Here is a 22051-nt window from a genome sequence, read left to right on the forward strand (position 1 = left end):
CTAAGTACTGAATGCTGTAACCTTCATGTGTATGTAAGTTAAAGAAGGGAAGAAATGTGTTCTGTGATTTATTTTCCTTCCCGTTAAGGAACATCATCCCCCATCTTCCTACTTGAGGAGCATCTGGTAAATTGGTGTTGAAATCATTTTTAAATTGATTTAAGTCACTATGCAAGTTTTCTTTCCTGAAAGCGCCATAGAATTAGACATTTCTTTTGAAATACATGATTTTAACTACTCTGGTTTTATATATTGCACTTTTCCCCCCGACTCTTTTATTTTTTTTTTTACTGTGTTTATACTGATAATCTAAAAGATATTTTAAAAAGTTAGATGACTCCCCCTCTTTTTCTGATTTCCATGTTTTAAATCTTTAATGTTTCCTTATTTCCATAATCTTCCTTGTTGCAAAAACACATCAGGGGGACTTCTCTAGTGTGGTTAAGACTCTACACTCCCAGTGCAGAGGTCCTGGTCAGAGAACTAGGTCCCACATGCTGTAACTGAAAATCCTGCAGGCCACAGTGAAGACTGCAGATCCCATGTGCTGCAACTAAGACCCAGTGCAGCCAAATAAATAAATAAATATTTGAAATTTAAGTAAAATGTCAAAAAAATCAAACCAAAAATGTTCAAAAGCCCATCATGAGTTACTTAACAATGACACATGACCGCATCACGGCTCCAGTTTTGCCTATTTGCATGAGCCATTTTGTCGTGAGCCCTGTTTTGGAGGAAGACACATGAGGAGTGAACTGAGGTTAGCTTTCTTTACTTCCCAAATGTGCACATGGATGCATGGAATTATTTGGTGTTTACTGTAAAAAATATTTCATGTGTTTAAAAAATAAAATATGAAGGGGTGTTTATTGTTCAGATGAATAGAATCTTATTTATTATAGGCCTAATTTTTTTTGAGTTAGACAAGACTGTGGTCCTGTGATCAGAGTGGCTAGTTTTCTGTGATTATGGTTTCAGTGTGTCTGCCCTCCGATGCCCTCTCGCAACACCTACCATCTTACTTGGGTTTCTCTTACCTTGGATGTGGAGTATCTCTTCACGGCTGCTCCAGCAAAGCGAAGCCATTGCTCCTTACCTTGGACGAGGGGTATCTTCTCACGGCCGCCCCTCCTGACCTTGAACCGACTCGATGGGCATGAGTTTGAGTAAACTCCGGGAGTTTGTGATGGACAGGGAGGCCTGGCGTGTTGCGATTCGTGGGGTCGCAAAGAGTCGGACACGACTGAGCGACTGAACTGAACTGAATATTTTTTTGTATTTTTTTTTTTTTTAAGTTGGAGGAAGGATAGTCGCTTTACAGTGCTGTGTTAGTTTCTCCCGTATAGAGACGTAAATCAGCTGTGTATGTGCTTGGTCACTCAGCCATGTCCAACTCTCTGTGACCCCGTGGACTGTAGCCCCCAGGCCCCTCTGACCATGAGCTTCTCCAGGCAAGAATACTGGAGTGGGTTGCCATCTACTCCTCCAGGGGATCTTCCTGACCCAGGGATAGAGCCTGTGTCTCCTGCATCGCAGGCAGATTCTTTATCCATTGACCCCTTGAGGAAGCCCGGTAGTATATACACATCAATACTACTTTCTCAATTTGTCCCACCCTTTTCTTCCCCCTCTGTGTCCACGAGTTATGGGCCTAATCTTGATTTCATCCTTTGTCCTGTTCATAGGTTAGAAAAAGATCTGACCTCAGAACTGGAAACCTCGCATTTGGACTAAGTTCTACCTCTTAATTCTTAATGTCCTTAAATAAGTCATCTGTCTCACTTCCCTGACTCGCTGGGTTCTTATGTGTCAATCAAAAGTACAGGTAGGTGTTGATGAAGAATTTTCTAAGTCTGCCTGTTTAAGACTTGGGGCTTCCCAGGTAGCTCAGTAGTAAAGAATTCCCCTGCCCATGCAGGAGACACAGGTTTGAGCCCTAAGTTGGGAAGATCCTCTGAAAATGGAAATGGCAATCCAGTACAGTATTCTTGCCTGGGAAATCCCATGGACAGAGGAACCTGGCAGGCTACGGTCTATGGGGTTGCAAAAGGGTTGGCGACAACTTAGTGGCTAAATAACAACAGCGAGGCATAGGAATCAATAGATACTTCTGTTGATAAATAGATAACTTCTATTGAGACTAGATAGTAAGTACCTAAGAGTGAATTCTTGTGATGTGCTAAGTGTATGTTTAACTTCATTAGAAAGTTCCGAACTGTTTTTCCAGAACTGCTGTACTTTGTTGTACCCTGCCAGCAATGTATGAGAGTTCCAGTTGCTTCACATCCTCACCAGCATTTAGTATTGTTGGTCTTGTGAATTCCTATGAATGTGAAGAAAACAAAAATTTCTTTTTCAGTTGTAATAGAAACTCTAAAACTTATACAATACAAATTACTCTGTATAATTTAGGGATGTCAGGATTAGCATATTCCTTAATGAATATTGAAAATACTAAGTGTTATTTCCTATTAAACCATTTTTAGAATCTCTAATCATTTATATGTATGTATAACATCCATTGATGTTTCTATAGGAGATATATATGTGTGTGTGTATGTGCACACGCTTATGCATATATAAGCATATTTATTCTCATCTCCACTTTTCTTGTTTCTTACAATGTCATGAATGATTTATCTTCTTTCATAATCTACCACATTTCTTAAAAAGCAGGCTCTTATTGCTAGTAGTTGAAAATATCTACTTAGGTAATCAGAAGGTGTTATCATAAAGTGAGAGAATCTTTCCTAGAAAATGCATCTTTATGTAATAGATTTAGGATATCTTTTAAATCAAGTATGAAGATACTACCAGTTCAGTGATCAATTTTACATGTTAAGGTGTTTTTGTTTTTTTTTTTTTAAGGTGTTTTTTTAATAAAACATGTATTTATTGGTTTACAGTTATGTCTGTCATGAAAATATTTTGATCATAACCTCGCCAGTGATTTACTGAGTGGTAGATATGACATAGACCAGCTATTCTTCTGAGTGACTGGATTAGAGAACAAAAGGATGATTCTTCTAATGTTCGTAGAAGAAAGAGGTAGTGAGCCAGTTGACTTAATGTGTAATCAAAACTTCTCACCCCAGGATTCAGACAGTGTCTCTTCTCGTTTTGTAAAGTTTGCCTATGGATCTTCATGTACTATTGCCTTTAGAGATAACAAATTTTCACAGAGTTAGAAAGCAGTAAAATACATTTAGCACTAAGTCTTTACTGAGGATAGTTTAATCTTTCTCTGATGCAGAAAGCACTTTATAATTTTATAGCTCCACAGCTTTCATTATGGTGAATGCCAGTTATTACATTGGCTAAGAGCAGAAGTGATGTTGGATCAAAAGTCTGTGCTCACCAAACTTCAGACTGGGGGAGATGGACATGTGTTTACCGACATACATCTCTTTATTTTAAATTATATATAAAATTTTTCCATTTTCATTTCCTTAGGTTTCCCTTCAGGTTCTCCCCCACCCCCAGCCCAGCCTTCTCTACTTTTTCTGAATATATACATCATTCTCAGTTTCCTTAACAAAAGTACAATTTCAGGCTTTCTCTATGTGAAAACCATGACAAAGTGATTTTATAGCCAGTTCTGAAAGTGACTAAACTTGACAACAATTGTATTTTATGACAACCTCTCCTTTCATGTCCCCGGCCTACTTTTATATCAGCATTTTTTTTTTTTTACCCCAAATGTGAACAATTTCATATCTCTGCATTGGCTGAAAACAAATCCCTTTACCAGGAAGACATTTTAATGGAGAAGAGCATGATTCACTTAAGCCACGGAGCCTTTACACCTTAACTCTATAATATTCAATTTCTCACTCACCAAGAACCAAAGCCATTTTTTTTTTTTTTTTTGGTGGTTTGTGTTCCTAGGGGTTGGAAAAGAATTAGTATTATGGAACTAAACCAGATTAAGGGGGAATGTGAATTAGATTTGGTAACAGATGGTGCTGTGGAAATTAAAGGTTCTTTGCGAATGGAAGCGACAGCAGCTTGTTTCTCTCCTCTCTGTCTCTCCGTTCGGGCACTTGATAGACGGGTATAAATCACAACAATCCTGTCTTGACAGCCAATTTCGAGAATTTGATCTGGTTAAAGACATGGCTTTCCTGCTCCACTCCCTGAAACCTGCCTCTATTTTATTTTAACACAGCCCCTTGTCATATTCAGAAAAGCGGACTCACCTGCCTCCCTGTAATGAAATTTTTCTTAATTACAGTTTTAGCTCTTCCGTGTTAATTACTTTTCCATTCAGCCTGAATTTTCATCGTATCTCTGAGGAATTTTTCCTTCTCTTTTTTTCCCCCATCATTTTTACTCATCATATGCTTTTGTTGTTTCTAAAGATGCTTTTCACTGTCAGAAGTTCTTGTCAGAGGTACTGTTTGAGAATCCTAATTATCAGAATCATTATTTGAGAAGAGAGATGCTTTCATGGGAAGTAGTAAAGATATCAGATCAGAAAAATTGTAGAGGTGTCGGAAGCAGTCACCAAAATAGCAGATAGTTGAACAAAATTGCAGGAAAAGGTGAGTGACAAGGCTTTTTTTTTTTTTTTTTGGTTGATAAGAGCTGCAGAAATGTCTGCTTCATCAACTAAAATAAACCCCGCCAAGCAAAAACATGTGTCCACAATGTGGCCAGACCAGTTTGTGTTGACCTTATGGTGATCTAGGAAATCTGAATTAAAGTGCAGAGAATCTAAATGAGAGACACGAAATTCTGAACATACTGGCTGGACTCTTTACAGCCAGACCCTCAGGTCTGACCAGCTTTGGAGACAAGAACTAAAGTTGCCTGTGTCCAAATGCAAGTTTGGACTCATGACCTATCAAGGAAAAGAAAATAGAAGAAAGGGGGAAAAAAATCACTCCTGAAATGAAGAGAAGATTCTTTGAGCGAGCAACTAACAGTTGGTAGAAATGAAGCTTCCTACTGGCAGTCAAATCAAATGTAGTAACAACTCAAGGACTCCCCGCTGCTTGCTGACAGCATGGTGTTACACACTGGGACAAACATTCACTTAGACACTGATTGCAGGGAATTGCCCTTTCCGCCAACGCCTCCTACCAAAAACGTAATGAGCAAAAAGAGAACCATTTCTAGGGGAGAAAAAAAAAAAAAAACACAAGATTCCTGCTCCCCGGATTCCCGCAAATGATCACGGATCTGTTTGTCCCTTTGTCACCCACTGGGAAGGATTACTCCGTTGAATGTCCTTGCTGCAGTTGCATTGTTATGTGGCAAGTTGTTGGAGTACTTTTTCTTTTTCCTACACACACACAGAGCACATGCACGCACTGCCCTGATCCTCAACAGTGGCTGAGTGCAATAGCAGTCAGGGAAACAAACAGAAGTTTGGGAAATGCATGTTCATGCAGTATCCCTTGCTTTCAGGTCTCATCTGAGTCACAAGCCATGTGGGTTTTATTTGAGTAAAATGTATATGTATATATATATATATATTTTAAAGGGCAGGAGTTATTTTAGAAAGCACTTCAGCACATCTTCCCATCTGACAAGTAAGAAGGAAGATAGAGGATCAGAATGCCTTAGCTGCCTGCCTTAGGTCACTCAGCCCCAGACCCCCACCTGGAAGCACACTCCCCCTCCCTCCAGCCCTGTAAGAAGGCAGGGTTTCCTGAGAAATGAGAGAAACAGCCATAGTGTGGGAACTCTGGTGTCCTACATTTTTGAATCAGTTTTCCAGAACTGAGAAGATTTTAGAAATTTTTCTCTGCATGTTTGTCTTTGGATCTTTGACTGACAAACCACAAGTGGGTCCTTCCGGATCTGAAATCCTGGCCCCTCGGTGGCTTCCATTGGCTTCGCTGGATGGTGTCTCACTGCTGCATAATCCCTTTTACAAAATCCATTCTGCTACAGAACAAATCCTTCGTCACTTCTATGGCTTGAATTAAATGTATGTGTGTATCTATGTTATTATTCCTTGCCTGCAAATAGTGGCTTGGGTCTTTAAGCTTCACCTTCTCTTCAGGCAGCTAGCTCAATGACATGCTTTTTTAAAAGAAAAAATTCAGAGGAAGGAATCTTAGGATTAATAATTAGCTGTTACCTCTCCCATCCCTCCCCCTACTCTCCTACTTCAGCTGAACAACACCTGATACCAACAGAACATCATGGTAACCCGTGCTCTCATACATCACCCCAGACAGCTGCTTTTGCATCCAGATGTTAACTACTGCAGACTAAGCTATTAAGTTAAAAGTATAAATATAGTTTAACTGCTGTCCAGCAGGAAAAGATGTGGTTTATTATCTGCGGTGGTACCGTGACTCTCCCTCTAAGACACAAATGTCCCTATAAACACAAAGCAACGTTTATTTCAACAAGGATTCCTTCTCAGCATCTTGGCTTTCTTGCTACTGTGATTCACCTGGTTTCCGGGGATGTTGCAGAGTTCCACTCCAAAGGAACTGGCCTATCTCTATGGAGGCAGCTGGTTTATTGGTCATTGTAATCGCTTTTACAAAACATTTTCTTAATGAGTAAAGGGTGACATCAATACTATGATCTCAGTATCCTTACATCAGCTCCAGATAGCATTCTTATTTCCTGTTCCAGTGTAGCAAAGAGAATACGAAAGGAAGATTCAGACAGCCTGAGCTCTCTCATTGACCTGGATTTGATTTGTGAACTCCATCACTGCAGTGTGTGTGTAAAGCATCTATATTCGATTGTAATTTGTAAAGATCAGTGCATAGACTTTCTATGAGTTCAATGTCTGTTTATTTCTCCTCTAGCTAGATGCTGTGAGGAGGTCTTCATTTAGCTGTCAGTCCCCCCCACTGCTGTGTCCGCTTTTTCTCTTTGGTGTACTCCTTGACTGCTTGAAAACGGAATTGTCTGAACACAAGCAAACTTTATTGATCCATATTTCTGTTTGAAAGACCAGAGATTTGTAGAAGGAGGAGACGATTTCCTTTCTCTAGAAAGCTTACTGCAGAGGAGGTCTGCTGATGGTGTAGTAAATCTCTTAAGAGCGAATAAATGTTACATTCAGCATATATCCTAAGCTTCATTTTGATGATTTATCTTAGGGTTTTTTTGGTTTTTGTTTTTCTTTTTTTTCTGGCAGTGGTCCCCCCCTTGTGCCCAGGGCTATTTCACTGTAGCCTGGGGATAGCAGTCTGGTCAACACTTGGACATTTCCTACATCAAGACATAGGGTACACATTTCTAAAGCCCTCCTGGCCTCTGACTTTGGGTCCCAGGAGAGTACCGTGTGTAAAGAAAGAAGTCTTTTTAGAGACTGGAGATAAAAATGCTTGTTTTGCATCTGTTGTGCATCTGAGTTTCTAACTAGACATTTCTTATCTTCTGACGTCCATAGGTGACCAGGACTTGGGCAGTGGTGAGGATAGAGTTAATTAAGCTGCATTAGGGCAAATATACACACTTGTTAAGACACTTAATTTGCCTCAATAATATTGATTACATGGCAGAAGTTTGTTTAAACTAAGTGGTATTTTCCCCCTACTGTTCGGTCCTTGAAGGCAATCTGTATAATAGCTAATAGCCATCATCAGTTAAATATCATGTTAGTTATAAAGTAATGTCATAAGAATTGATTTGGACTTGGCAGTGGAGAAGTCTTCCTTCAAAGCTGATGTAGGTGATTAGCCGGAGTTTTAAGCAGAATCACGGTTCGTATAAACTGTGTATATTTTATAGACTTATAGCTGCTCTATATTACATGAGTGCCCATTATATTAAAGAAAAGCTCAGACAGTTAATAATGCAAAGCATCATGTATGCAATTACCCTGCATTATTATGCATTTAACAGTTTTATTGATTTGCCAGTAGCTCACTTACTGTATTTAGAGCTATAAACGAGGGATGCTCACCCCCAGATTGAAATAGGTCCAGGAAAACAAGCTAAGGATGAATTACACTACTAAACACCTCTGCATCAGATCGAATCCTTAAATACAGAAACTGTCAACAACCATAATGAGCAACATCCTGTGATATCACAGAACCGTTTCTTTTCCCATTAATAAAGTTTATCAACCAGGAAGCATCAGAAATCACCTGGCAATACAAATGGAAGCAGTTGGGATTTCCTATGTCCAAAATAGTACATGGCGATGGGCAGTGACCTCTGGCTGGTATGGCGCAGTAAGATAAGGATGCTGGCACTTCCTGACCCATACACTTAGGACACCCCTGGTGTTATTACCACATTTCTCTTTACCGAAAAGGAATATAATCCATTTCCCTTCCTTTGTTTTAGGTACAACGGCAGAAGGAGAGGCACAGGGTTTTATAGGTATTTCTCTACATCCAATTGCGTGGCCAACCATCCTGGTTTGTCTGGGATGGAGGGAGTCCTAGGACGTGGCATTTCAGTGACTATACCAGGATAGTTGACAGACCTAGTTTCAGAGGAAAATTGAATAAGAAAAGATCACTGAACTCTGCAGTCCTAAAAGCAGATAGAGTTTCAACGAAGTCCTTCCTGGTCATGGTTTAGCCCTAGGTATGAAGTTATATAAGGGCTTCCCTGATGGCTCAGCAATACAGAATCCACCTGCAAGGCAGGAGATTCAGGAGACGTGGGTCGGATCCCTGGGTCGGAAAGATCCCCTGGAGGAGGAAATGGCAACCCACTCCAGTATTCTTGCCTGAGAAATTCCATGGGCAGAGGAGCCGGGTGGGCTGCAGTCCAAGGGGTCTCAAAGAGTCGGACATGACTGAGTGACTGAACACCCACATACACATTCACACACAAAGTTATATTCTTGGGTGTGTTCCTTTCAATAGCTCACCAGAAATGAGTTGCAGGTCTCCTTTTTTGTCCTAAATTTCTTTGCTTGGTAAAGCCTTTGATAGAACTGGCAAAGGGTTTGGCTTAGTAGATGCTCTGATGTGTCGTTTGAAGGAGCTAGCCCCTGGTTCGCATACAGCTTAGCTACATCTGTCAGCGACTCAAGCACCAGCGTTGTGAGGAGTTCTTGGGTTACTGTTGTCCTTGACAGAGTAAATTGCTAAGAGTTTTTTATTTATTTAACTGTTGTAAAATTTAATTTCAGTGACCAGCTGAATAGGAGAAAAACAAAATAGCACTGGGGTGAAATCAAAATAGGACAGTTGGAGAGTGACGTGACTTTGCTGTTTTGGAACTTGAAAAGGTTTTTACCTTGGCCATTTCATACTGGTATTGCTTGCACAGAGTCTTTTAGACTAAATGCACAAGTTACTTGTTCAAAGAATCAAGAACCGGCCACTACATCCTTGTGATTCTGTTAGGCAGACGTTTCTTGCGTTAGACGGACCTGAGCGTTTATTAAAGACCTAAAATGATATCTGTGTGTATGTGCGTGCGTACGTGCGCACATGTTTTAATCTTTCTGAGCGTGTGAATCATGATGTACAGTTCTTTCTTTACAATTAATGAGCTCCTTCTGTTGGGTTAACCAGGCAGACCTGGAGATATTTCTTATTAAAAGAAAAAATCCTCTGTCTTCTTTCCCCAACTAAGCCAGTGTACCTTAATGCAATGATGATATGTTAGACCCAGCAGTTGTCAAAGCAGCGTATTACTGTGATGCCATAATGACACCCTGTCTCTGTAAAGTAGTCATGTTTTCTCAAATCACACGTTGCACCGTTGATTTCTGACATGACACTTCATTCCGTTGCTTTCTCTTTCTTCAGCATCATCATTCTCTGACAATAGCAGCTGGTGCCCATTTTGTTACTAAGTGATTCACATTTTGCCACTTTACGAGAGTGCAATTAATTGAAGCAGGGAGGCAAAAAAAAAAAAAGCTCATTGTAAAGTGGCAGTGCTTGAAGTTGTAACTCAGACTCTGCCAGGAGAGCTGCTGGGGTTACGGGCTTTGAAGCCTGGGCCTCTGGGGTCTGCAGCCTTAGTCTTGGAGGTTTTCTTCTGAAAGCATAAAAGCAAAACCCCAAACCTACAGGCTAATAAACGCTTCTTATTTTTTTAAAGAAAAATACTGAAATATTCATAATCGGGTGATTTCAGCTGGTAGAAAATTGACCAGTTCCTAGAGATTTGTTCCCATTTTGAATAGGTAAGTGATGAGTGATAGGACTTGAGCACCTTGTATTTCAACCCTGAAATTCTCTGGTTCAGTGAGAGAATTAAGGATTTTTTTTTGGCCACCCCACACAGCAGGTAGGTTCTTAGGTCCCCGATCAGGGTCGAACCCACGCCCCCTGCATTGGAAGTGGATTCTTTAACCACTGAACCACCAGGAAAGTCACAGGTTCTATCTTCTTCTCTCTTCTTATTTGTTAACTTGCAGGTTTGCTGGCTTCATTGTTAATACATAAAAATTTGGGAGCTATGTTGATAAAATGTTTGGAATCTAGAGTGATGATGGGTAGTTTGGGGCCCTTAAGGATGACAAGGAAGAAAAGAAAATAGTTGTTGTCATCTATTTAGCTGTTAAGGTGTCTGTCACTGAAATAGGTCTGATAAAAGTTTTAAAAAATCTTGCCTTCATTTTACAATGGGGAAAGTCAAAGTAGACCTGTACACATGTGTTGCACTGATTCACCATATTTGAGGAGGGAAATAAAATAGCAAAGAACTCGAGTTTGGTATAAAATTCAGAAGGCGAAAGGCAGCTGCTTGTTAAGAACTTATATTTTGGTGAAAGGGTTAATAACATATAATTATATATAAGCCTGGGGAACACAGGCTTAAGTCCCTTCTGGGAAATCCAGACCGCACTCGACACTTATACGTTGCCCAGAAAGTCAACGGCAGTTCACTCACAATCACACATTTACCTGGATCTAGGTAGCATCTCTCAAATCAAGCTTGATAATTATAATATATATGGGATATTAATTACAGATTATCTGGTTTTCCCCTACAGCAGCAACTTTAACTGAGCCTTATTTTTTTTTTCACCCACTTTCTCCTTTTACATGCACACCTATACACACAACTAATTAACTTTCTAAAATTACATTTTTATATAATCCAGCAACCAGGAAGCTTTATTTGCTTGATGACTAGTATCTAGCACCAAAGATAAATTTTACTCTTGCTGCCCCTTAGGCAAGGCTGGGCACGAAGTTCCTACGTTATTTACAAAACAGAAAACAGATTCACTGATCTAGAGAACTTACGGTTGCCTGGGGGGAAGGATGGTCGGGAGAGATCATTAGAGAGTCTGGGACAGACAGGTACACTCATTTAAAATGGATAACCAACAAGGACCTACTATATAATACAGGCAACTCCTTCAGTGTTGTGTGGCAGTCTGGATGGGAGGGACGGTTGCAAGAGAATGGATAAATGTGTGTGTGTATATATATATATATATATGTATCCATTCTCTTCCAACCATATATATATGTATGTATGTATGGCTGAGTCCCTTTGCTATCCATCCGAAACTATCACAACATTGTTAATTGACTATACTCCAATATAAAATAAAAAATCAAAAAGAAGTTCCTATGTGGAAGCATGATCATCAGACTTTAAATATATATATTAAATAATAGAACATATATAGAATATAAGGTCTTTCCTGGTGGCTCAGTGGTAAAGAATCTGCCTGCCAATGCAGGAGACTTGATTTCAATCCCTGATCTGGGAAGATCCCCTGGAGAAGGACATGGCAACCTATTCCAGTATTCTTGCCTGGGAAATCCCATGGACAGAGGAGCCTGGCGGGCTACCGTCCATGGGGTCACAGAAGAGTCAGACACGACTTAACAACTAAACAACAACAATATAGGCTATATGAAAGAACATAGGTAGGATTGGCATAGAATACTGAAGACTGTATCTCAGACTGTGTTGAAAATGCCTTCTAAAGCGCTAAAATGTCCCTGGGTTCTAGAAGACTGTCACAGCCCTCAAATTTTGTTTCCTATACAGAAACTAAATGTTATTCTTGACATGGTTATTTCTCTCTCCGATTTATTCTCAGGGTGTACACTCAGAAAAGATTTTGAGAAAGTTACTCCTCGTTTTCCCTTGTGCCTCCCATCACTTCCCTTGAAATAATAAAAGCAACTCTACGTAGGCTTTAAAATAAATATTTCCCACATTTTTCCAACACATGTTATTTCTATTCATAATTCTTAACTAAATTTAGATTTTTATTAATCCAATGTGACCTAAAATTTCTGCGTTAACAGCACAATGTGGAACCGGGCTTATTCTCTTTGGCTCCAGATAAAGCCATCATCTTGAAAATGGTTCTTTCTGACAAAAAGGTGTTCTTTTGAAATAAAGTCTTATTCACTACATTCCTCTTAGAGTTAATGTGAATTTTAGTGCCTCTAATTTTAGATTGAAGTGAAGTCTAGAATAAAACCCACCAGCTGACAATTGAATTTATAGATAGTTGTGAATATTTCAGGCTTGAATAATAGAGCTGTAGAATTTCAGAGACAGAGAGGGAGAGAATTAAGACCCGCTGTAGTTTTAGGGTATAATGTAATGGTGTCTAGGAAATGTTCAGTGTAATGAGCTAAGTAGTAATTAGGAGACAACTCTGTTCTCTCAGCTTCGGTTTTGGTGTCACTCCAAGCTCTGGGGAGCGTGACTCAACAGGGCAGCCGTGTCGCCAGGGTGCTGGTGGCTCCTTCAGCCACCTTGGCACTCAGGGGTGAGTGTGAATGTCATAGAGCCTCTGTATGTGCCATCTCTACCTTTTCCTGCTTGGCCGTTTTTTAAAAAGTCAGCGAACACCTTGAAAGACTCTTTGCTGGCTTGAAGACATTTCTTGCACTGGACTTTGGAGTCAGCCCTGAGTTCAAATCTCGATTTTTCCACTTCCAAACTGTTTGACATTCAGGAAATTGTATAATGTCTGAGGGTGTGTGTCCTAAAGAGTCGTATCTCCCTCACAAGACCGTCTTGGGAATTAAAGGAGGAAATATTTGTAAAGTACTCGGGTCAGTGCCCGGTGCCTAGTAAGCACTTGATAAATGGCAGCTCTATTATTATTTCCACTGGGCAGAAAGTGTTCATGAAGGAAGCGGTTCACGTCTGAGAAGAAATCTGTAAAACCTACAGCACAAATCCAGCTTGTTCACTTTCATTTACAGCTGCAGTGGCCAGACTTGTGTAGGAAGAGAGATTGCCACTGACCCAAGGCTTCCCTGACTGCATGAACTTTGTGAATTTTCTTACTTCCATCCAGATAATTGCAAAGTTAGGGTCTGAGATTTTCCAGGAAACGGCTGGCTGGAGATACCCAATTTTTCAAAGACCTTATTAACAACATGCATTTGACCCATAAACATTTGGTGACTTTGCAAATAACACTTCCATGAATAGGGGGGTGATTCCTGCCCTTGTTCCCCAATGAAGAGTTCTGCTCATTTTAGAAGTCCATGAGGAAAAAGCTCAAAGGAAAGAAAGTTGGTATAACATTGAACACAGGCAATCAGAAAAAGAGATAGAGAAGAGGACCTGGAGAAAGCATAATCTGTTTTATGATTAAGCAGCTCAAAGCAACTGTCCTCAGGAAAAACGAAAAGAAGAAAAAAAAGATGAAAAAATGGTGCCTCACAGGCAGATGGCGAAAGAGTTAATTGTCATCGCTGTGAGAAATTCAGTGCCGGAGAGAGGAAAGGGGAGCAAGCGTGTTTTAGTACCCTAATAACTTCTAACTGTAGTCTAAGATCATAATGTATGTGCGAGCAGTCCGGTAATTATAAGGTAATAAGTGAAGTGGTGGGGTAAGTGCTTTAAATTAAAAGGAATTCGCAGGGCTGCTGTAAGTCAGTGCCGACCCGCTTTCTTTCAAACGTTGACTTGAGGAAAAGTGCTTAGCCCAGGGTGCAAGCCTGGAGACAAGGAGAGCGATCTATTAATTACAACGCTCATTAACAGTGACGGGGACGAGGCAGCCGAGGTGGGAGGGAGCAGAAGCCTGGTTCAGGCTGCCAAGGGGGATATTTTTTCCTTTCGTTCCTTCTCCAGGAAAGGACAACATGAGTGGGTGGGCGAAAGCAAGAAGGTATTTTTGTGGATTCCTCCCGCCTGTTTGTTTTCTTCACATCTTGAGCTTGCTTTCCTTGAGAAAGCAGCGCAGAACTTCCAGTGGGAAATCTACTAGGTAGGAGGTGCATTCTGGCTCTAGAGGCACTTGAGACCCCCTTCTTGGAACCGTTCCGTGAACGTTCCCCGATAGGAAATAACCGTATTTTTCTTCCTTTGAAAGTAACAGAACAGCGGGGGAACTTGGGGAGGGGGGTGCCCAGAGGAGAGCATGAAATTTGTGCAGTGGTAAAATATCATTAGATTTATAGGGAAAGCGGTAATTGCATCCTTTTGGTTATCCTGTGACATACTCCCCCAAATTCCAGTGAATGACCATTACCCTGTGGGATTCCCATAAATCAGCTTTCCACTGGGAAGCAATTATCTTAGTCTTTTTCTCAACTGTCACCTCTTCTTCCTCTAGTGGGCTCTCAGAAGGTTCTTAGAGACTTTGCTAAAAGGGGTTTTGCACTGTGGCTAACCGGAAAGAAAATAGGACCAATTACATCTTTTCATCTAATTACCTGTTCAGAAATTTAATCACTTATGGGTCCGATGAAGTAAGAGGGATGGACTGTTTCTTCTACATAAGAGAGAGAGAGTTCGTCAGATTAGATGCTTCATCACATTTCCTTTTAGGAGGTATGATGTTAAAAGAGCAAAGGAAGGGGAGAAAAAGAGACCACCGCAAGTCTTATTTTTTCTGGACAAAATCTGATACATCCTCACTTTCCTGAGTATAGAATATCAGATTTATTCTGATAGACTGAAGATAGATAGATTTATGCTGGTAGACTGAAGGCTCAAATGGCTTTTAGTGATTCCTGTCGTTGACGGTGGTAGATCACACACATGAACACATACACACGTAAACACATGTACATTATTTATCAATCGATGCCGGTAATCATTTCCCTGTTTTGTGGGCTCTAGGAAATAATCCTTAAACATTGGCGAGAATCTTATCCTTGAAATCTTTCTATCGCTCAATGTCTAGGAAATAGAGCAATTTAAATAAAGAGGCAAAGTGAGTGAGGATATATTCCCTATGTGTCTTAGATCAATAAAAGACACGGTTATGCTTATGGAAGCATGCTGCCAAACAGTAATTACAGAGCTGAGGAATCATCTGTTCCGTCTTGACAATAAAAGTTGGGTTCTGCTCGTAAGACAATGATTGCAACATCAGAAAATGGAAGAGAAAAGTAGAGTGAGGATAAATGTAATTTTAGAAATGATACAGACCTTACAAATTACTCTCCTTCCGTGGATAAATTTAGAATCTAGAGAGTTGATTTAGATATTGACAGTGCTTCTCCAAGAGAAAGGTATAAAAATGAAAGGAAATGGATCCCTTAGCGCTTTTGTTTATGGTCTGTCTGGGCACTTTGATGTAACCCTGTCACGCCCTTATGCTGATTACCTTGTTGTAGAACAAGAGATATTGACTAGCGAATGATGTGTAGTCCCCAGCTCTTAGGCAGCACTCTCAAGGAGCCAAGTCTTTAACATATGAATTCTTGTCTTTTTTTTTTTTTTTCTTCCTTCAATCTTCCCTTCCATTTCCTCTTGTTGTTTCACCTTCTCTTTATTTCTACCTCTTTTTGGTCTCCGTGTTTGACACTCTCTCCTTCTCTTTCTCCTTCTGTTTGTATCTCCCTCCGCCTCAGGCTTCTCTGCAGAATGTCAAACAAAGATCGACACATTGATTCCAGCTGTTCGTCCTTCATCAAGACGGAACCCTCCAGCCCGGCCTCCCTGACGGACAGCGTCAACCACCACAGCCCAGGTGGTTCTTCAGACGCCAGCGGGAGCTACAGTTCAACCATGAATGGCCATCAGAACGGACTTGACTCGCCGCCTCTCTACCCTTCTGCTCCTATCCTCGGAGGCAGTGGGCCTGTCCGGAAACTGTATGATGACTGCTCCAGCACCATCGTTGAAGATCCCCAGACCAAGTGTGAATACATGCTCAACTCGATGCCCAAGAGACTGTGCTTAGTGTGTGGCGACATCGCGTCTGGGTACCACTATGGAGTAGCATCCTGTGAAGCCTGCAAGGCATTCTTCAAGAGGACGATTCAAGGTGAGTGAGGGTTGCGCCTGGATACCCACCCTCCTCCCGCTCACATGATGGTTGGTTAATTGGTTTTCCTGGGTCTTGTCCTAGCTGATCTAGTTTTGCCATCTTAATTCTATCTTGCATACAAAATAGAAATAGATTAAAATTGATAGTGGAGGATTTGTGGAATAGACTCCGCCCCTCCATTTGCTCCCTATCAATTCCATCTTTACTGCTCCAGGGATGGAATGGTAATAAGCTTTGGGTGGAGTTTTAAAAGCTCACAGCTCTTAATAGAGCAGTGGGGGTCTAGATAGCAACTGAACTGATGTGTCCAGGATGGTAGTGGTGGGAGTTTAGTCACAGAGTTGTGTCCAATGCTTGCATCCCCATCTATCCATGGGATTACCCAGGCAAGAATACGGGAGTGAATTGCCATTTGCTTCTCCAGAGGTTCTTTCTGACTCAGGGGTCGAACCCATATCACAGCCATTGCAGGCTGTCTCCTGCCTTGGAGGCGAATTCTTTACTGCTGAGCCACCGGGGAAGCCCTATCTATGCCCTGGATAAATTGTGTTTTTACCTCTTCTGTTCTTCTTAGAGCTGAAATAATAAATATTTCAGACCAGTGATTTTCAAACTAGAGTATCACACTCACCTGGAGGTCTATGTAAAAATGCAGATCACCCACTCCCAGAGCTTCTGATTCATTAGCCCTGTCTTGGGTAGGAGTGTGAGAATTGATATTTCTAACAGATTTTCAGATGCTGCTGCTATTGCTGGTCCAGGGACTACACTTTGAGAATCACCGCTCGAGACGAATTTAATTTTCTATGGCCTTACTTCTTTTCCTGTGGTTAGACACACTTTCCCCACCTTTTTAGTGAATTCATATAAAAAACTACCAAACTATATCTAATTATAAAATATGCCTCCAACATATATGACATACCAAAACTTCATAGATCTCCAGATTTACAAATGGCAGTGTTATTTCCCACAAAAAAATGTAGAAACTATGGTTGAAATTTGTTTGTGACCTTTAAACCAGGAATCCACAAGTACAAAACTCAACTCCTTTTCAAAGCTATAGATATATATATCCTTACAGAAAATGACATTTCACCTATCTGTATCCTTTGTGGTACACCTTCAAGAAAATAGAGGAAGGAAAGAATCTTTGTTTATTGAGGGCCTCTGGCACGCCAGTGATTCTATTCTGCTCCGTGATTTAGGAAATGTATCTTCTGGGCATTCCCTGGTGGTCCAGTGGTTAAGGCCTCCGCGCTTTCACTGCTGAGGGCCCAGGTTCAATCCCTGGTGGGGAGACCAAGCGCCCACAAGCCTTGTGGTGTGGCCAAAACCAAACCAAACCCAAAATGTTATCTTCTTAATCAGTTATGGATACAAGTGTGTCTTCCCAAGTATCAGTGGTTCTCAATCTTGCAGGCTCCCTGGAGTCACCTGGAGATGTAAAATAATATTGATATCTGGGCTCATACCCCCCAATTCAGAATTAATTGGCCTTGGGTGCAGCCAGGGCAAGTGGGGATTTTGAAAGCTTCCTAGTTAATGCTTCAGGTAAAACGGAGGTTAAGAACCACTGCCCTGTACTGTGCTGTGTTCTGTAGCAGTGTTTCTCAAAGCGTGAGCTCTGATTCAGGAAATCAGCATCGTTGGGGGATTTGTTAGAAAGGCAGAGTAGTCCCATCCTGCATCCCAGATTACCTCCATCAGCATCCCTGGGGGTGGACCCAGCAATATGTGCTTTGCCAAGCCCTCCAGGTGACTGATGCTCAGAGTTTGGGAACCACAGCCCTGTTACCATGTTTCTGCTGATTTAGTGCTGGCAACTCTCCTTTGTCATCTACTGGTCTCTTGTCGGACATAACTGGAATCAGTTTAATAACTGTGACATGCTTCCTGGTTTTTAAAGCGCAAAAGAGACGATGTTTGTTAAACTCTAATCCTTCTAACTGTTCCAACAAAAGGTGATTCTGAAGCCCTTTATGGGCACAGAGTTATCTTCTACCCTTTCTTTTAAGAGCAAGTCTCACCCAGGTGCAATGAAAACTATAGTGAGTGTCCTTAGTGGAACAGGTGGTTCCATCTCCCACTTGCTTTTGTGTTGTCCACCACGTGATTGTTTCCTTGATGTATGGCTGATGAATACACAGTTAAAGAGTTAAAGTCAGTTGTTCAAGAAATTGTAACTTATATAATAGAATGGATCTTTCAGCCTCATCTTTTCATAGCCTTTCATAGATTTAACTGAAGAACACAAGCCAAGTTAGTGTGAGTACGTATGAGTTACCTAAATATTTTCCTAGCTGTATCTTCATATTTAATGGATCATCATTGCCATATTTTATTAGCATTTTCTTACAAAAATCCTTCATCCACTAGATCTTTATTTCCTTGTTCTCATCTATAAACTGAAGGCATTAAGACCTACCACAAGGAATGCTTCTGGATAAAATGAAATACAAAATCACATGTAAAGTGAGTAAGTAAAAACAATGATGGTCTGTATGCAAAGCTTCCTCTCACTTTGGGGCATTTGAATATATTTCTTCAGCCTTCTTGCTGTTGTTGCTTTGTTGGTAAGTAATGTCTGCCTCTTTTGCGACCCCACGGACTGTAGCTTGCCAGGCTCTTCTGTCCGTGGGTTCCCAGGCAAGAAGACTGGTGTGGGTTGCCATCGCCTCCTCCAGGAGATTTTCCTGACCCAGGGAGCGAACCTGCATCTCCTACATTGGCAGGCAAGTTCTTTACCACTGAGCCACCAGGGAAGCCCTTCAGCCTACTCACGTGCTCAGATGCTCAGTCATGTCTGACTCTTTGCAACGCTATGGACTGCAGCCTGACAGGCTCCTCTGTCCATGGGATTCTCCTGGCAAGAATGCTGGAGTGGGGTGCCGTTTCCTCCTTCCTGACCCGGGGATCGAACCCGCCTCTTTTATGTCTCCTGCATTGGCAGTGGATTCTTCACCACTGGTACCCCCTCAGCCTACTTACTAGATTGCAAAACTTGAGAAGGAGAACACTTCAAATTTGGGGGTTCTTAGCAGCCATCGCCCCACAATATTAGAATATGGATGCTCCAGAGCATCTCAAATTTAAAATGTTAGTAATTTGATTTTGTTAATTCCGTTTACACAACTCAGGGTCTAACTATTGACTTGGGGTCAACAAATATTGACTGAGAATCTCCTGTGGGCCTGGCAGTGTATTGGTTTGAGATTCAGTTTAGCCACGTTTTCTGAAAGCTTGGTTCCCAGAGGTTTGTGGATTGAGGTAAATTCCTCCTAGAAATGTCTCCAGCCTTGAGGGAATACCAAAGTTTTTGGTTGGGGGGCAGTATTAAACAACTTGGTCCACAGTATGTTTTCCAGTATGTTGTCCTAAAGATAGGACCACTGACTATGTGCAAACATGTCCTGACAGTTGTTTAAAAAAAAAAGAAAGAAAGAAATTCTGTTGCTGAACTATTAATAGTCATGCGGTAGTTACTAACCAGAGATCCCTGGAACAGAGCAATTGGAATTCTGTTGCTGCTTCTTCCTTAGATGCTGAAATGCTACCAAAAGCTTCCCAGGGTGGAGCACAGGGTGGTTCTTGGCATTGACGTGTTAGTGCTCAGTTCTACTCCATATTGGAGAGAGTAACTTCCAAGGATTTTGAGCAGGAGACAGACATGTCACTGTCCAGATTAGACTCTGGACTCGCCCACCTGGCTGTGCTTGTAGCCGGCAGCTGGGAGGCACTCCGGCTGCCCTGCCATCCTGCTAGCTACATCAGCGGGCGTCCTGCCGTGGTGCTTACTTAGCCCCAAAAAGGCAGTGAGGCAAATAAAGGGATTAAATTGTGAAAGTGTAATGTAATAATTAGGGTGGTAATTGTAAGGGAGATTGGAACAGCCCCTCCTTCCTGCGGCCAACGATTGATAGTGATGCAACTGGGAAGATGTTGAAAGTGGCCCGAATCTGTTGCATCTTCAGAGATGCTCATTCTGATGTGGAAAGGACCGTGACATCCATTCTCATGTCTTGAGGCAGCATTGCAGCCAAACTACCCTTGACAGATAGTAGTCTCTGCCTTTCCCTCCCTTGAAGCTCTCCTGGAGAATAAGAAATGATTATGCAACTTCCCTTAAGAGCAAGTCTTTCTGCAGTCTCACAACCCATAGGAACAAGGCGTTATGTAAGTGTGGCTTCCTGGTTCAGCATGCTGTCACTGATTTGACTAAGGGATATGTATATTCAAAGCCATAGTCACAGGGAATGTTGCCACTTTAGAATTTTTATTTCTTGTTGTAATAATTTAAGATTGGTTATCCAATATGTAATACATTTTAAAAGTTGAGCAACATGCTTAAATTTAGAGCCAAAAGAACAAATATCTGGAGCACATCTTAAGAAAAGTAATGAGACTTGTTCTTGTCAAAGCTGAATGTGGTTATTCTGGTTGTGAGAGGCCATTAATCATAGATTTCAGTGAAAGTCAACGAGAAACGAATATTTTCCACCAGAAAAGAATATGTTATTTATTGGCTGTTTTCAAGTTATCATTGGAAAGCTATTGAATTAGGTCAGCACTTAGGTAAAAATCAGAAGTTTTGGAAGGTTTTAGTTGGTTTTATCTTTTTTCTTTTCTGCTGAATAAAAAACTTTTCAGAGGCTTTTGACAGTTCTTTTATCACACAGCATTACAATGGCAGCAATGATTTCATTGTCATTTTCTAAGCTTATTCATTTTTGTGTGTGATATCATTTTTCTGATTATTTTCTAATTCTACCTTTGGCCTCGATGCATAAATGAGTGAAAATTTTTGTGTATGTGTGGGTTTTTTTTTTTTTTTTGGTATCATTAAGAGTTTTCCCTGGACTCTTATTAAGGAGATAAGAGAAGGAAAATATCTTTATATCCCAAAACTCAATGTATATTTCATTATTTAATTTATAAAACACTAATCCCCAGAAGATTTTATTTCTATACAAAAATATATATTATATTACATATATTATGTTTACTAGATATATGGTTAATATAACCATTTTCAACCATTTATTCTTGTGCTAGAAATATGACATCCACCCTTTTAAAAAGAAATTTTATATTTAAAAAGTAGGGGATAATTTTTTTAAAGATATTCATTCTCAAATGGGTTTTGAATTCATGTACAGCCAGGTTCAAGTCTTAGCCACTTAACTGCTGAGAGGCGGTAACTTCTCTATGCCTCGCTTTCACAGGTTCAGTTCAGTTCAGTTGCTCAGTCATGTCCGACTCTTTGTGACCCCATGAATTGCAGCATGCCAGGCCTCCCTGTCCATCACCCACTCCTGGAGTTTACTCAAACTCATGTCCATCGAGTCGGTGACGCCATCCAGCCATCTCATCCTCTGTCGTCCCCTTCTCCTCCTGCCCCCAATCCCTCCCAGCATCAGGGTCTTTTCCAATGAATCAACTCTTCGCATGAGGTGGCCAAAGTATTGGAGTTTCAGCCTCAGCATCAGTCCTTCCAATGAACACCCAGGACTGATCTCCTTTAGGATGGACTGGTTGGATCTCACTGCAGTCCAAGGAACTCTCAAGAGTCTTCTCCAACACCACAGTTCAAAAGCATCAATTTTTCGGCACTCAGCTTTCTTCACAGTCCAACTCTCACATCCATACATGACCACTGGAAAAACCATAGCCTTGACTAGATGGATCTTTGTTGGCAAAGTAATGTCTCTGCTTTTTAATATGCTCTCTAGGTTAGTCATAACTTTCCTTCCAAGGAGTAAGCGTTTTTTAATTTCATGGCTGCAGTTACCATCTGCAGTGATTTTGGAGCCCAGAAAAATAAAGTCTGATACTGTTTCCACTGTTTCCCCATCTATTTCCCATGAAGTGATGGGACCAGATGCCATGATCTTAGTTTTCTGAATGTTGATTTTTAAGCCAACTTTTTCACTC

The 22051-nt window shown here is 40.9% G+C and overlaps 1 protein-coding gene across 10 annotated transcripts in view; it reads left to right on the forward strand.

The window, feature by feature from the left end:
* The window catches only part of ESRRG (estrogen related receptor gamma), a 674161-nt gene that overhangs the window by 464371 nt on the left and 187739 nt on the right, over positions 1-22051 (forward strand). For all 10 annotated transcript variants that reach the window (XM_043485932.1, XM_043485924.1, XM_043485925.1 and 7 more), the window contains one exon: positions 15699-16114. In XM_043485932.1, the coding sequence (XP_043341867.1) occupies positions 15712-16114 (403 nt within the window). In that variant the 5' untranslated portion in view covers positions 15699-15711. The remainder of the gene's footprint in view (positions 1-15698; positions 16115-22051) is intronic.

Source organism: Cervus canadensis, chromosome 13 (genome assembly GCF_019320065.1).
Source record: "Cervus canadensis isolate Bull #8, Minnesota chromosome 13, ASM1932006v1, whole genome shotgun sequence".
In the NCBI taxonomy this organism is placed as follows: Eukaryota; Metazoa; Chordata; class Mammalia; order Artiodactyla; family Cervidae; genus Cervus; species Cervus canadensis.